Source organism: Pollachius pollachius (assembly GCF_949987615.1).
Source record: "Pollachius pollachius genome assembly, chromosome: 17".
Lineage (NCBI taxonomy): Eukaryota > Metazoa > Chordata > Actinopteri > Gadiformes > Gadidae > Pollachius > Pollachius pollachius.
The window spans coordinates 16,505,812-16,522,075 of record NC_136950.1 but is presented as its reverse complement, the minus strand read 5'-3'; the positions used below and the strand labels follow the sequence as shown (position 1 = coordinate 16,522,075).

General features: G+C 51.8%; 1 protein-coding gene across 1 annotated transcript in view; it reads left to right on the top strand.

The window, feature by feature from the left end:
* The window catches only part of LOC307088901 (uncharacterized protein), a 67,863-nt gene that overhangs the window by 32,410 nt on the left and 19,189 nt on the right, over window positions 1-16,264 (top strand). The window contains exons 4-6 of the mRNA XM_079754958.1: window positions 2,358-2,459; window positions 3,764-3,850; window positions 5,852-5,977. Coding sequence (XP_079611084.1) covers window positions 2,358-2,459; window positions 3,764-3,850; window positions 5,852-5,977 — 315 coding nt within the window. The remainder of the gene's footprint in view (window positions 1-2,357; window positions 2,460-3,763; window positions 3,851-5,851; window positions 5,978-16,264) is intronic.

Here is a 16,264-nt window from a genome sequence, read left to right as displayed (position 1 = left end):
CAGATAAGACACCTCTACCTCCTAGTGAGGCAGCGTCCTTCAAAGATCTGCTGAGTCACTCTGGTCCCAGTGGGTTGCTCGGCTACGCAGGGCTCATACGCAGCAGTGGGTTTAAGCTTTCTGTTTTAGCTTGCGAATGTAGGTTTGTGTTAAAGGTTTGTTTTAAGTTTAGGTTTTAGCTTTGTGTTTAGGTTTCGGTTTAGGTTTGGGATTTAGGTTTGTATTGTAGGTTTGGGATTTAGGTTTGTTTTATCTTTGGCTTTTGGCTTTGTGTTTTAGCTTTGGGTTTTAGCTTTGTGTTTTAGCTTTTGGTTTGGGTTTGTGTTTAGGCTTTGGGTTGTAGTTTTTTGTTTTAGCTTTGGGATTTAGGTTTGTTTTAGCTTTGGGTTTTGGGTTTGTGTTTTAGCTTTGGGATTTAAGTTTGGGTTTTAGGTTTGGGATTTAGGTTTGGGTTTTAGGTTTGTGTCTTAGCTTTGGGATTTAAGTTCGGGATTTAAGTTTGGGTTTTAGGTTTGGGTTTTAGGTTTGTTTTAGCTTTGGGTTTCACCTTTGGGTTTTAGGTTTGGGATTTAGGTTTGGGGTTTGGGTTTTAGCTTTGTCTTTTAGCTTTGGGTTTTAGGTTTGTGTTTTAGCTTTGGGTTTTGGGTTTGTTTTTTAGCTTTGGGATTTAGGTTTGTTTTAGCTTTGGGTTTTGGGTTTGTGTCTTAGCTTTGGGATTTAAGTTTGGGTTTTAGGTTTGGGATTTAGGTTTGGGGTTTGGGTTTTAGTTTTGTCTTTTAGCTTTGGGTTTTAGGTTTGCTAGTTTTTCTCGCCACTGTCTTGACGGAGGACGCGCTCATGAAGACACGTTAGCAAACTTCCTGGGTGCCGTGTGGAGGGCCTCTGGTCGCTCCACAGTCATGTCATTGCCGCACCAGGGTTGTTAAGACCGCACCTGCCTGCTCATGTGTCACTGATGATGTCCAGACACACACACATACACACACTCTCTCAGCAGGCACGTGGACCCATAGAGCTAGGACGCACTCTGCTGTTTTTGAATCAATTGCTGACCCTCCCATTGGGTAGCGGGAAGCTGCTCGCCCAAGGTCTGGGAGAGAGAGAGAGAGAGAGAGAGAGGCCATGCCAGACTGCGTGTGTGTGTGTGGGTTTGTGTGTCACCCAATACGTGTAAGCATTTGTGACTGTAGGTAGCGCGCTGTCCGCTCCCTTCACTGTCACAGAGGGCTGGGGCTGGCTCCGGGAGAGGGGAGGCTTCCGTCCACTCGTTGATGTGGAGGTTTGCTTCGTTTACGTGTTGATTGGTTCTGTTTGATACTCTCGCGGAGTGAGGCTTTCCCTGGACAGCATTCACACCTGTACTCTCTTCAGCAACTACAGATAAGGGTGTGTGTCTGTGTCTGACTGTGTGTGTCTGCCTGTATGTGTCTGCCTGTGTGTGTGTCTGCCTGTGTGCGTGTGTGTTAAGAGACCTAGATTTTTAAAATTGAACTGAGGAGCAGGGTAATGAGGAGCACACAGAGAGAGTGAGGAGCAAGAGGAGGAGAGGAGGCAGTAAAGGAGAGGAAGAGGAGGGTGTGGTGGTGAAGGCGAGGACCTGAAATGTGCTGTGTCAGGGCAGCCTGTCACCCCCCCCCCCCCCCCCGTCCTGATTGCATGCGCTCAGATCAGCGCTGTGCCCATCTTTTGGATGTGTGTGCGTGTCTGACTTTGGGTGTGTGTGTGTGTTTCTCTGTGTGTGTTACTGCGTGTGTCTGACTTTGTGTGTGTGTCAGTGTCTGTGCCTCTGCATGTGTGTCTCTGACTCTGCATGTGTGCGACTGTGACTCTGCATGTGTGCGTGCGGTTGTGTGCGCGCGTGAGTGTGTGCCCGTGTGAGTGTGCGCGCGTGTGTGTGTGAGAGTGTGTGTGTGAGACTGAGGGTTCACAGCGTTGGTAGCTCACAGCCAGCTGAGGCAGCAGTGCAGACAGACCCAGATAGAGGAGCAGGGCAGCTTGTTAGCTCGTTGCTACTGCACTGGATGTTGTGCTGCATGGGACTGGGCTATTTGCTTCTTGGAGCAAACTCAGCAGGTGAGCGCTAGTGTGTGCACGTGTGTGAGTGTGTGTGAGCGTGTGTTCTCCCTGCCTTTCTCTGATGTCACTGGGTTAATGTGTGTGCGCTCTCTATAGCTTGGTGTGTGTGTGTGTGTGTGTGTGTGTGTGTGTGTGTGTGTGTGTGTGTGTGTGTGTGTGTGTGTGTGTGTGTGTGTGTGTGTGCGTGTGTGTGTGTGTGTGTGTGTGCGTGCGCGCTTGTTGTCCATGCCTTCCCATGATGCCAGCCTGGTAACGTGCTGTGTTTGTCCCTCCCCCTGCAGGGTCCAAGGTGACAGCCACGATGCCGTCAGGCCGTCCAGAGCCCCACGGTGAAGTCCGGCCTCGGGTGGACCCCCCAGACATGGCCTCAGACCTTCTCTCAGGTACCAGCATGACCCATGACCCCCTAACCCAACAGAACCCCCTCAGACCCTAACTTCCAACAGAACCCCCTCAGACCCTAACTCCCAACAGAACCCTAACACCCAACAGAACCCCCTCAGACCCTAACACCCAACAGAACCCTAACACCCAACAGAACCCCCTCAGACCCTAACACCCAACAGAACCCTAACACCCAACAGAACCCCTTCAGACCGTGACACCCAGAATAACCCCTAGTTCAGACCTTTACCCCTAGTTCAGACCCTAACCCCTAGTTCAGACCCTAATCCCTAGTTCAGACCCTAACCCCTAGTTCAGACCCTAACCCCTAGTTCAGACCCTAATCCCTAGTTCAGACCCTAACCCCTAGTTCAGACCCTAATCCCTAGTTCAGACCCTAACCCCTAGTTCATACCCTAACCCTTAGTTCGGACCCTAATCCCTAGTTCAGACCCTAACCCCTAGCCCTGGCCTCTCTGGAGAGGATTGGATCAGTCTGGGGCAATAAAGCCCCAATACTGGTTCAGAAAAAACAATGAAAGGATGACTCTCTCTCTCTCTCCCCCTCTCTCTGTGTCTCTGTCTCTGTGTCTCTCTCTTTCCCTGTGTCTCTCTCTTTCTCGGTGTCAATCTTTCTCTGTGTGTCTCTTTTCTGGCTCTCTGGCTTTCGCTCTCTCTCTGGGCTATCGTCTTTAGAAAAAGGGAGTTTAGTTTGAATGTACTGCAGAGATATTGTGTCTGTTCATCTAAGCAGAAGATCTACACACTTTTCTCCTTCTGTTCCTACTGTCAGAGCGGGCCAGACGCACACATTCAGAAACACACACATACAGATACACATGAACACATACAGAGAGAAACACACAAACAGAAATACACACACACTTCTCTACGACCCCTCTCTTTCCCTCATTCTCTTCTTTTGGTTTATATTCTGCGTTATCCCTCCCTCTTTTATTGCACACTGTAATGTATTTAATCTCTCTCTCTCTCTCTCTCTCTCTCTCTCTCTCTCTTTCTCTCTCTCTCTCTCTCTCTCTCTCTCTCTCTCTCTCTCTCTCTCTCTCTCTCTCTCTCTCTCTCTCTCTCTCTCTCGCTCTCTCTGTACCTCTCTCTCTCACTCTCTCTCTCTCTCTGTACCTCTCTCTCTCTCTCTCTGTACCTCTCTCTCTCTCTGTCTCTAACTCTATGCCTGTCTCTAACTCTATGCCTGTCTCTCTCTCTAACTCTCTGACTCTCTCTCTCTCTAACTCTATGCCTCTCTCTCTCTCTAAACTCTATGTCTCTCTGTTTTCCTCACTAGCTTCCATGCTTCATTCTCCCGGCCCACTGGGCTCCCCGACCGGCCCGGTCCAGCTGATGGGCTTCAGTCCAATGGGAGCCTCCTCAGGTAGCTTAGCTGACTCACTGTCTGAGGTTAACTGTATGCAGTCAACTATTCTGTTAAATGTATGCTGCTAACTGTACAAGGTTAACTCAGCTGTTAACTGTACGAGGTTAACGGTGTGCTGTTAACTGATGTTAACTATGGAGTTTCAGACCACACTCCTACAATCCTGACTCTTAACCTAGAATTAGAGTTAGTTTATCAGCTCACGTTAAGATGTAGATGTTAATACATTTACTTTTATATTTAGAGCATTTAGCTGACACTTTAATCTAAAGTGACTTACAATAAGCAAATTTTTCAGAAAAAGAGAAACCACAATATATCGCTGTCGGGACAGTAAGGGTGTTCATAGAACCAAGTGCCAAGCACCAACAATCGCTAGGTTAACCCATTCCCCTTATACAACAGCGATAGCTAGGATATCACGCAACGCTACGCAATGCTACTACTTCTGAGTAGGAGGTTCAGCAGGTTTGTAGTTCATTCCTCTGTGACATGTTAAGGTTATTAACGCTGTCCATCACCGTCTGACTGTATGAAGTCAGTGTTCGGCCTGTTAATCTGTCACTGGCCAACGGCTGGAGAGAGACAGTGGGTGGCAAACACTTCTTCCGCACATACTTACAAGCTCACACAGACACGCACGCACGTACACATACGCACACACACACAGCCGCATGGACATGGGCGCACACACATACACACACAGAGTATTTGAGTTTGCGCAGCAAGTGTCTCATTGTATCCTTAATGAGTTCTGTCATCTCTGGGTCAATGGAATTACGGCTCAGGACACACACACACACACACACACACACACACGAGTAGACAGAGAGTTTCTATCTGCATGCATGCAGTGCTACGGTCTCCAGTCAGTCTCATACTCTTGCGTGCACAATAGTTTCTATGCTGCAATATGACATCAATTCGACCTCTTCTATTGGTCCTTCTAACGTAATGTTTGCTTCAGCCTTGCTGTCTCTGCTGCCTGTCTCCAGCTTTACTTTCTTGTCATTCCAGGGTTTCCTCACGTCATCTGCTCGTTTTCTGTCTCGTCTTCTTTCGGCCTAATTTGCCAAAGCATTATTTGCCTATACCTTTTATAATTTTTTGAGGTCACTCTCTTTATCTCTCGCTCTGTCTCGCTCTCTGCCTCTAGCTCTCGCTCTCTCACTCTGTGTTTGTCTTTCTCTTTGTCTTGCTTTCTCTCTATCTCTCTCGGTCTCTGGCTCTCTCTATCTGTCTCGGTTTCTGTCTGTCTCTCTCAAATGTGCATCAGTTTGCAACTGACTGCTAATCCCCTTCATATCACCCTCTCTCACTCCAGGCTGGAAGAGTGAGACGTTGCCACCATGTTTTCTATGTCTGCCATAACAAAGAGTTCCTCACTTTCCACTTTATTTCCTACCTTTTCCCGTCTACATTCTTGCTGGTTTCTGTTGTCGCCCCAGCCACCCTGCAGCAGTTCAGCAACAACATAAATTGATAATTTAGTTCCGGGATCATCATTTATTTAAAAGGTGGAATCAGTCACTACATGGTCAACAGCTATAAACCTTTGTCTAAGAAACTTTTCATTTATTTGACCGTGGGCATAATGTCCACATGGAACGTGTACAATTGATTTATTGTTAGAATTCTACTTAGCAACAACTTCTGGGTGTGTTTTACTGCACAGATAGAATGCACCCGATGGCTCTATTGGCCCATGCATAAAAAGCCATGCATTCAATCTCAAAATGCATAAACTCAAAAATATAACCTTCAGTGGATGTTCCATACTTGACAGGTTTGTGACAAACGCCCATCGCAAAATGGATGTGTAGATATAACTCTCTCTCTGTCTGTCTGTCTGTCTGTCTGTCTGTCTGTTTGTCTGTCTCTCTCTCTCTCTCTCTCTGTCTCTCTCTCTCTCTCTCTCTCTCTGTGTCTCTCTCTCTCTCTCTCTCTCTCTCTCTCTCTCTCTCTGTGTCTCTCTCTCTCTGTTCCCCCCCCCCCCAGGGTTCATGGAGGTGGGCGTGGCCCCGCTCCCAGCAGAGCGGCCCCCCAGCGTAGCCGAGCCTCAGCAGCACAGCCCCATGCTCCCGGAGCCCCAGGCCCCCCGCGGGCCCCTGACCCTGGCCCCAGGTGAGGCCCCACCTGTGGATGACCGCCCCTTTGGTGCCTCTTATAGCGCCTGCTGTACCCCCAGCAAGAGGGATGACTTAGCTTAGTAGCCTAGCTCACTGGCAGCCTTATTTAGTATTTTACTTAAAGGAGGACTATATTGTGTGTTTATAACACAGCGTCTGAGGACTATTTAGTATTTTACTTAAAGGAGGACTATATTGTGTGTTTATAACACAGCGTCTGAGGACTATTTAGTATTTTACTTAAAGGAGGACTATATTGTGTGTTTATAACACAGCGTCTGAGGACTATTTAGTATTTTACTTAAAGGAGGACTATATAAGGGTTTATAATACAGCATCTCGGGTCTATTTTGTATTTTACTTAAAGGAGGACTATATCGGGTGATTAACACAACATCTGGAGACTTCCTTTAGTATTTAATTAAAGGAGGACTATATCGCGTGTATAATACAGCATCTCGTGACTATTTAGTATCTCACCGAAAGGACGACTGTCGTGTGTATGAAAGAGCATCTGGTGACCAAACGGTGACTTTTAGTTCTTATCGGTTGCGCAGCAGCTCTGATGAAATCTAAAGAACTATTTGTGAATTTAAAACACAACCCTAATCAAAAGGAATTAGTATGAAAGACGCATGGTTTAATAATTAGACCATAATAGAACCCGCAGTGCGGCGGGTTGGTTTGAGCGGCCCCCAGTCGTGCTGTGGTTTGGTGTCCTGGGAGCTCGGTGGAGCTCTGGGTACGGGTGGGGAACAGACCGGAGGGGCCGCGGGCGCTAGGCTGTTAGCCGTCTGCTCCGTGACTCGACACTTCCTCAGCCATCTGGTCCATCTAGGGCCGGACGAGCTGAGACCGACGGACCGAATCCCCCACAAATCCCCCCCCCCCCCCCCGGACCCACGGCGTCCACACAGTGTGCGTGCAGCGAGTTATTGTCAGAGGTGTGTTTTACTACACAGCTGGAATGCACCCGATGGCTCTAAAGGCCTGTGTATAAAAAGCCACGCATTCCATCAAAAAATGCATCAGCTCAAAAATTATAACCTTCAGTGGTTGTTCCATGCTTGACAGGTTTTTGACAAATGCCCATCGCAGGTTAGGGGACGTCCTCACCCACCCTTTCACGCGGTATTGACGCTGCGTCGTCCGTCGGGTGGTAGAAATGTGTTGACAAGCTGTCTGGTCCTGAGCCGTTCAGGCTCAGAGCCACACTCTGCCCTCCATCGTGACACGCACACAACACAACACAACACAAGCTCTGCAGTTAATGTGTTCATCAGGCCCAGAGGGCTTGGACCCCCGCCCGGTTAATGTGTTCATCAGGCTCAGAGGGCATGAACCCTGTCGGGTTAATGTGTTCATCAGGCCCAGAGGGCATGGACCCTGTCAGGTTAATGTGTTCATCAGGCCCACGGAGCATGGAGCCCAGCCCAGTTAACGTGTTCATCAGGCCCACAGAGCATGGACCCCAGCCCGGTTAATGTGTTCATCAGGCCCACAGAGCATGGACCCCAGCCCGGTTAATGTGTTCATCAGGCCCACAGAGCATGGACCCCAGCCCGGTTAATGTGTTCATCAGGCCCACAGAGCATGGACCCCAGCCCAGTTAATGTGTTCATCAGGTGCCGCGTTAGGGTCATCCACCAAGCAGTGAGTTTGTATCACAGCCACTCTCCATGGTCCTCTTTAGCAGCCTGTGTGTGTGTGTTTGTGTGTGTGTGTGTGTGTGTGTGTGTGTGTGTGTGTCGTTACTTCTCAGGTAGTGACTCAACAATGCAGCAGTCTCCTCCCCCTCGTCCCCCCCTCGTCTCCTCCCCCTCTCTCCCCTCTCTCCCCCTCGTCTCCCCCCCCTCTCTCCCCTCTCTCCCCCTCGTCTCCTCCCCCTCTCTCCCCCTCTCTCCCCTCTCCCCCCTCTCTCCCCCCTTGCCGCCTCTGCTGCAACAACAGCATTGTTCATGTATTGAATGGCAGAGCCTGGTTATTGCGCACACACCCACTGTCACACATACACACACACTCACACATATACACAGACACACAGACATATTCACAGAGACACATTCACACACAACACTGAAAGTGTCAGAAACGGCGAGTTAATCTCCTCCTCTCAGCAACAATACCTCTGCTCCGTCGAGCTCTGTTCTGCAAAGCCACAACAGACCAGCTCTGCTTACAGGTTACCCAGATTAATTAAATGAAATATTAGTTACTTTTGGCGTTCTCGAAATCCTACTGGGACTGGCAGCGTGCCTGATACGTTTTTGGCTTTGATCCCCTAGTGGCAGCATGGGAGCGCTGCGCTAGCTCACAGACTGAGGCCTATCCTAGCTGTTGAAGTCATCGAATATCTGGCTGGAACGCTAGTCTTCTGTCTTAGGCAAACAGAGCCTCCTCCTGAGTTGAATTGTGTGTGTGCGTTACGTTGGTCCGTGTGTGTACTTGATGTGTCCGTATTATGTTAACTTTTGAATGAGTTTGCTTCGTGTGTGTGTGTGTGTGTGTGATACAGAGTTTGCCCTGAGGCGGTGATGGATGGTGAGCTGGCCTCTTCCTCATTAGCATTTGTAGATCGACCAACAATCCCCGAAGGCTAGGCGAGATGAAGTGATTTAAAGGTTTTATTATAAGAAAAGGTATCAATCTGTCTGTATCATAGAGTAATGTAGCCACCAGGTCCACTAAAAATAAAACAATAGATTTAATGACCCTTCTCTTTCCTACTCCATAAAAATCTTTCCACACGAGGTCAACTTTCCACACGAACAAGTTGACCTCGGTAAGTCATTCAGCAGAAAGTTAATTAGTTCCAGGGTCGCATTCTTACAATCAAACATTGTGAATAAAGAAACAGGATTCCCACTCTGCGTTCTGTGGAAAGATTGCAATGCTATGGACCATTTGTTTTTGGGTGAAGCATCCCAACATAGCAGTCGGTAAATGATTTTGCGAGCGTGTGTGCCGCGTGCGTGTGCGTGTGTTAGTGAGCGTGTGTTAGTGAGCGTGTGTAAGTGTGCGTGTGTTAGTGAGCGTGTGTAAGTGTGCGTGTGTTAGTGAGCGTGTGCGCGTGTGTAAGTGTGCGTGTGTTAGTGAGCGTGTGCGCGTGTGTAAATGTGCGTGTGTTAGTGAGCGTGTGTGTGTAAGTGTGCGTGTGTTAGTGAGCGTGTGCGCGTGTGTAAGTGTGCGTGTGTTAGTGAGCGTGTGCGCGTGTGTAAATGTGCGTGTGTTAGTGAGCGTGTGTGTGTAAGTGTGCGTGTGTTAGTGAGCGTGTGCGCGTGTGTAAGTGTGCGTGTGTTAGTGAGCGTGTGCGCGTGTGTAAGTGTGCGTGTGTTAGTGAGCGTGTGCGCGTGTGTAAGTGAGTGTGCGTGAGCGCGCACGTGTGTCAGCGTGATGCCCCCCTCCCCCGTCCCTCCGTGTTAAACTCTTACCTCTCCTCCACACACACCAAGGTGCCTCCCTCCTGTGGTCGGACACGGCCCCCTGCCCCCCCGCAGACCTCCCCTTCACCGACAGCGTCTCCACGGTGATCAGTCGCCACGCCAACCAGCTGGCCCCCGACGCCCGCCCCCCCAGGGAGAGCGCCGCCTACGGCGGGGGCGACGAGAAGGAGGCCGAGGCCTCGGACCGCAAGCAGAAGAAGAAGAAGAAGAGGAGGCAGAAGGACGAGGGGCCCTGGGACCAGCCCGAGGCCACGGAGGCCCAGAGCGAGGGCCCCGCCCCCGCCGACGACCCCTACCAGCGGGTCGGGCCGCGCCGCGACAAGGGGGGTCCGGGGAGTGACGGGGCCTGGGAGGAGCAGATCGGGAAGAGCGGGGGCCGCGGGAAGAGGGGGAAGAGCAGGAAGAAGCTTCCGGAGGAGTGGGCGGCGACGGCCGAGCCCTTCCTCCCGGCGGGCCCCCAGGGGCCGGAGGAGATGCTGGTGGTGGTCGGGGCGGCCGCGCCCTCCCTCCCTGCCCCGGAGGAGCCGTTCCCGGGTACGGAGCCGGGATGGAGCGGCCGGAGCCAGGAGTTCCATCCCGAGGAGGGCCTGGTCCCGGACCCCCCGGAGCAGGACCTGTTCTCCTCCCCGGCCCCCCTGCTGGTCCAGAGCAGCGGGCTGAAGGCCACGGCGGCCCCCTTCACCATGCCCGCCGGCTCCTCCCCCCTGAGCCCTGGCCCCGCCCATTCTCTCTCTGCCACGCCCCATGAGCACGACGACGCAGCGATGGGCGACGAGCTGGACGGCGGGCTGTTCGACGCGGGCAGCGTGCTGATGGCGTCCTACAGCCCCTTCCCAACCCTGACGGACCCCTCCGTCCTCAGCCCCGCCTCCCAGCTCAGCCCTGACCAATACCTGAAGACGGGGGCGTCGCCTAGGCCGACCGGCCCCTCTGACAGCTCTTGGCTCGTGGGCGACAGCGGGGACTTGTTCGACCTGGGCGACTACCCGGCCTCCCTGGGGTGCCCCCTCCCCCCGGGGGTGGTCCTGGACGCCGCCGGCCCCGCCCCCCTGCGGTCCCCCAGAACCAGCGCGCAAGACTGTCGCGCCCCCCCCCGAGAGCGCCCCGACGAGGCCACGGCGAACAAGAAGCACCGCTCGTCCTCCTCCTCCTCCTCCTCCTCCTCCTCTTCGTCCTCCCTGAAGAGCCCCACGTTGGGCGGGCCCCCGTCCAGCGCCCCCCCCGCGGGACTGCCACGCCCCCCTGGCCTCCTCCCCCCAGACGGCCCTCGGCTCGCCCGGGTCCTACCTGAACCCCGCCGCCAAGCCCTTCTTCCCCGGCCTCAATGAGCCCCTGGAGGCCCCCCCTGTGGCCCCCAGCGTGGCCCCCGTCATGGAAGGTTGGTTAGGGGCGGGGCCCCGGGCGCGACGGAGGAAACGATTTGAATCAGATCATGAAGCAGAGCTGCTGCGCGCCAAAGAGACGCCTCTGCTCTCTGTGTGACTGGCTTCACATTGTTTCCCCGGTTCTCCCGCGGCCGGGCGCCTTGTGTCCGCTAGGGACTAGGAGGGCACGTGGTGTCCGCTAGGGACTCGCCGATCTAGACCCCCCCCCCCCCCCGTACAATCCCTCCCCTGCATGGCTGTAGATGTGTGCGTCTGGTCGGTGGTGGGCTGGCTGCTCCAGCGCTGGTTGTAGTTTACTAACACTCACCGATTGGGACGGAGGACACGCCTCCAGGTTTGGTTTGATTCTTCACTAACTCGTGAGTCCTCTTGTCTTCTGTCTGACCCACAATGCACCTCTCCCCTCGGATGTGTTAACACCGGGCTGTCCAGGGCTGCTGCTACTAATCACCGTGTGGACCGCCTCAGGGGAAAGAAACTCTTTCCTTCACCAAACAACCACAGATTAACTCCTCTTTCTGCTCTGACTGGAGGGTGGTGTCTGCACCGGGTTTGTGTTCTGTGTGTCTGTGTCTGTGTCTGGGGATCACCCTGCACGCTCTCCGCGCTGCGGCCAATCAACCGCCACCGTCTGGTGTTTCTAACCCCTGTTTCCTTCTAGAAGATCGTAGTAGTGGGAGCTCAAATTGCCTTAATGCAACGTGTAGAAACTTAACAGTCGCACAAACACAAACACACATACGCAAACTCCCACCAACACCTCACACACACACACACACACACACACACACTAGTACACCAACACTCACACACTCAAACACACAGGATGGAGGTTGACGGTGTGTCTTTGCTCTTCTCCTTTCCATGTGTCCCAACGACCCACCCTGGTGCTGCTCCACCTCAGGTGAGTGACGTCATCACTCCTCTTAACTAGGACGTCTTTGTTACTTCTTCAACTCTCCACCTCTGACACGGACGTGTAAATACCCTGACTCCATGTACTTCAGCTTCCTGTATCTGTTACGCTACGCCACGTTACGTTATGCTATGTTATGCTATGTTACACTGCGTTACGCTATGTTATGCTATGTTATGCTATGTTATGCTGCGTAATGCTACGTTATAATACGTTATGCTATGTTTTGCTACGTTATGTTGCGTTATTCTATGTTATGTTACGTTATGCTATGTTATGCTAGTCTTATCTTTCGGTGTTCCACCTCCTTTACCCTTTATCCAGTGTGAGGGTCCTGTTTTGTGTGCTGTTTTCCATCGTCAGTGTTTTAATGGACTGCACTGTACTCTGTAAGCACACAGAGGGATGTAAGTGTAGGGTTTGAAGAGGCTTCTACCAAACAGAGCGTCCTGTCAGGGTTACCCTCTTAAGAGGGCGGGCGCAGGCAGCGCGTGCAGGCGGTAAGCGAGGCTGCGTGACTTGACTGTCTGGTTCTGGTTGATCAGTGGAACCGCTTCAGCAGGGAATTAAAAAAGGCTGCGACAGCTTTTTTTTTTCTGTGGCTCAGCGGCTTAAAAATAGAGCCTGTTTGAAACTTTTTGTGTGTGTGTGTGTGTGTGTGTGTGTGTGTGTGTGTGTGTGTGTGTGTGTGTGTGTGTGTGTGTGTGTGTGTGTGTGTGTGTGTGTGTGTGTGTGTGTGTGTGTGTGTGTGTGTGTGTCGGGCACCTGTATAGCTGGGTTCTCTGCCTTCATGACCGTGATTTATGGGCACGGCATCTATACCACCGCTCTACACACACACACGCACACGCACACACACTCTCTGAGCCGCTCCTAGCCGGGCCCCCCCTGGAGACAGCAGCAGTGAGGGCTGATCCAGCAGACAGCCATTCAGGCCGTCAGGGAAACGCAGGATTGTTGACAATTAAAGCGGCAATTAAGCCACTTTGATCAATGTCCCCGCCCACCGCGGAGCGAGAAGCAGCGGGGGGGCTTTCAGAGCGCTTCGGCGGCGTCACTCGCAGGCTCCTGATTTACATACAGAGTTTGTTTTTAGTCTCTTTACATGTTAATTTGAGAGACTGTGCAGAGGAACATGTCACGAGAGGAGTGTGTACTGGTAAATCATATGGTAATCTTTATAATGTGACCGGTGTGTGTGTGTTCCTGTGTGTGTGTGCATGTACGTGTCTGGGTGTGTGTGTGTATCTTTGTGTGTGTCTTTTTGTGCCTCTGTGTGTGCATATCCATGCGTCATTGTGTGTGTGTGTTTCTATGTGTCTTTGTGCGCGTGTGTGTGTGTGTGTGTATGTATGTATGCGTGTGCATGTACGTGCCTGGGTGTGTGTGTGCATCTTTCCGTCTTTGTGTGTGTTTGTGTGTCTGTGTCTTTTTGTGCCTCTGTGTGTGTTTGTCCATGTGTCTTTGTGTGTGTGTGTGTGTGTGTGTATGTGTGTGTGTGTGTGTGTCCCAGCTGCCTTTGGCCTGTGTAATAAGACGCTGGGCTGGAGTCTCAGGGCGGGACCTTGTGTCACCAAGGCTGCCATTTTGGACCCCTTAAGGAGAGGATTTAGAATAATGCCCTCATGGGAGAGAGAGGGAGAGAGGGAGGGAGGGAGAGGGAGAGAGAGGGAGGAAGGGAAAGAGAGAGAGAGGGGGGGGAGAGAGAGAGAGAGAGAGAGAGAGGGGAAAAGAGGGGGAGGAAGGGAGAGAGAGGGAGGGGGAGAGAGGGAGGAAGGGAGAGGAAGAGGGAGGGAGGGAGGGAGGGAGAGGGAGAGAGGCAGGGAGGGAGGGGGAGAGAGGGAGGGAGGCGAGAGGGAGGGGGAAGGAGGGAGGGGGAGAGAGAGGGAGGAAGGGAGAAGGGAGTGGGGGAGAGAGGGAGGGGGAGAGAGAGAGAGGGAGAAAGGGGGGAGGGAGGGGGAGAGAGAGGGAGGGAGAGAAAAAGAGGGGGAGGGAGAAGAAGAGAGGGAGGGAAGGAGAGGGAGGGGGAGGGAGAAGGATAGAGAGGGGGAGGGAGAAGGAGGGAGGGAGGGGGAGAGTGAGGGAGGGGGGTAGGAGGGGGAGAGGGAGGGAGAGAGAAAGAGTGGGGGGGGAAGAAAGAGAGGGGGAGAGAGAGAGGGGAGGAAAGCAGAGGGAGGGAGAGAGAGGGTTGGAGAGGCAGAATAGGAGAGAGAGAGGACACTCTGTACCTTACTGTTACACCAGGGATAAAGGAACAGGCAGAATGAGTTTTGATGTCTCCCAAGACGGGGAGCAAAAGTATCCACAAACACAGAATCCTCATACAGCTAATAGTGTGTGTGTGCGTGCGTGCGTGCGTGTGTGGTATGACAAGGGACAGGTAAACAACATATCTAGAGCGATTAAAACCAGAAAGTCCATAATCAGATGTAGAATATTGACAGGCTGCCACCTAATGCTCATCATGGGTCCATGCCGATGCAAAGTCTCCTTTCCCCTGGCTCTAGTCGAAGCATGAAGTCGTTTGTTGAGGGTAGAATGGAAGGGAGTCTAAATCTGGGGAGGAAATGCTGCCTGGCTGGCTTTGCCTCAATCCCCTAATCCTATTCAATGTTGCATTCCCGTTTCTCAGTCCTTTTGTCCTTCTGGGGATAGATGATGCCTCTCCTTGTGAGAGATGTATGATGTTGGTGTTGGACAGGTGACAGGAGGGCCCCATCGTATTCCTCACCTTAATATACAACCCTTCTACTCAAAGCACCTAACGAGTCACATCTGACTGCTTTCAGAAGCTGCTCCTCTCCCAGCTTGCAGTGTTGTTCTTCCATCTGTGATCGGGCTGTAGGTCATACCAGTTCAGATGTCAGACCCGGGGTTAGGTTTATCTTTGTTTCAATCCATTGGTCACATCCATCAAGTCAAGATATACGTGCGTACTTCATCGGTTCAAAGGTTTTGGGGGGATCTGACCTGGTGATACACCAATAACCCACACTGAGTTTGACTGTTCTGATGTCAGCTGAAGGACAACATCCTCACACCTCCACAGAGAGCATCGGAGGTGAACTGATGAACACTCACACAACTTTTCGACAATTCTAGACATTGATTTACCCTCACACACTTTAATTTACCGACATCTGTGAACGCTGATGGGCCGATATCAATCCAACCAAAAGGATACCCAGCCAGCCAGCCAGCCAGCCAGACAGACAGACAGACAGAAGGAGCACTGCATTAATTCACCTGCATACAGTCATCTAGGGACTGGGATGGGCGGACGGACTCCCAGTCAGCCGTCGGACGGACCATTAAGCAGACAGTTTGTAGGCAGCAGGGTGTCCTGTAAAGTGCTGAACCACTTAGCACTTACTGGCTGACATTATGTCTGCGTTGGTCTGAACACAACCTGCTCTGTAGGAGAGAGCAGGACATCAGTTATTATCGCACACAGGGACACCTGGGTCCACCAGTCACATGTTACACACATTGGCTCTTTGGGGTACATTAACACTTATATTCACATTTAGGGCATTCAGCAGACGCTTTTATCCAAAGCAACTTATAAATGTACTTATTGTACATTTGTCCGAAGAAAGAGAAACAACATATCGTTGTCGGTACAGTAAGGATGTTCATAGAACCAAGTGCCAAGCACTTACAATCGCTAGGATAACCTATTTCCCGTGTACAACAAAGATAGCTAGCATAATGTGCTACGAGATGCTAAGTACTATTTTTAAGTGCCAGGACATACATCATGCAATTAGTGCGTAAGGGGGGTGTGGGGGAGGTAAGTGGGGAGGTAATGCAGAGTCTCGATGAACTCTGAACATAGAACCAAGTGCAGATGGGTTTATGAGTCTCTTTCATGAATGCCCTGCTAAGTCTCTCTGTTTGGTTCCAGGCAGTAATTTTGCTGCGTAGTATTATTTCAATCAGAGAAATGAGTCATGCATTCATAAAAGATATATATATTTTGCGGTGCCTTGAAACTATTATCGAAGAGGTGTGCTTCACCCCCCCGGTCAATGGATCAGCCCCATGGGCCACTTGGGGTTTGTGGGGGTTGCCATGGAGACAGGACATCCGTTAATGTTGCCATGGGCACAGCAACAAATGTAGGAACATTGGATAATTTGATATTGGTTTTTGAAACCCAATATTAGGGATGGCGCACAGTTTATTCTGTCAAACACAAAGGACAAGTTGTGCACTCACGCAGAGTGATGGATCATGTTCACGGCTTGCCGACGCACAGTTTCAGGGATTGCACGACGGCACGCTAGTCAAACCACCGCTTCACTGATAACAGGCCACGCCCCTCTGAAGGAGGAGGAGCCTCACCGCGGGGGGGTAGCTACCTTAAGCAGGGGGAGGAGAGTCCTCTGGCCTACCCCACCCAATCAGCCCCCCCCTCCAGCCCCGCCTCACAGCCATTAGGGACGGGACCGGAGGAATACATGATGGTGCGAGACACAGTTTCCAAGGAAACCGTAGGCAGTCGCTGGTACGGAGACTTCTGGTGAGGGTCTGCC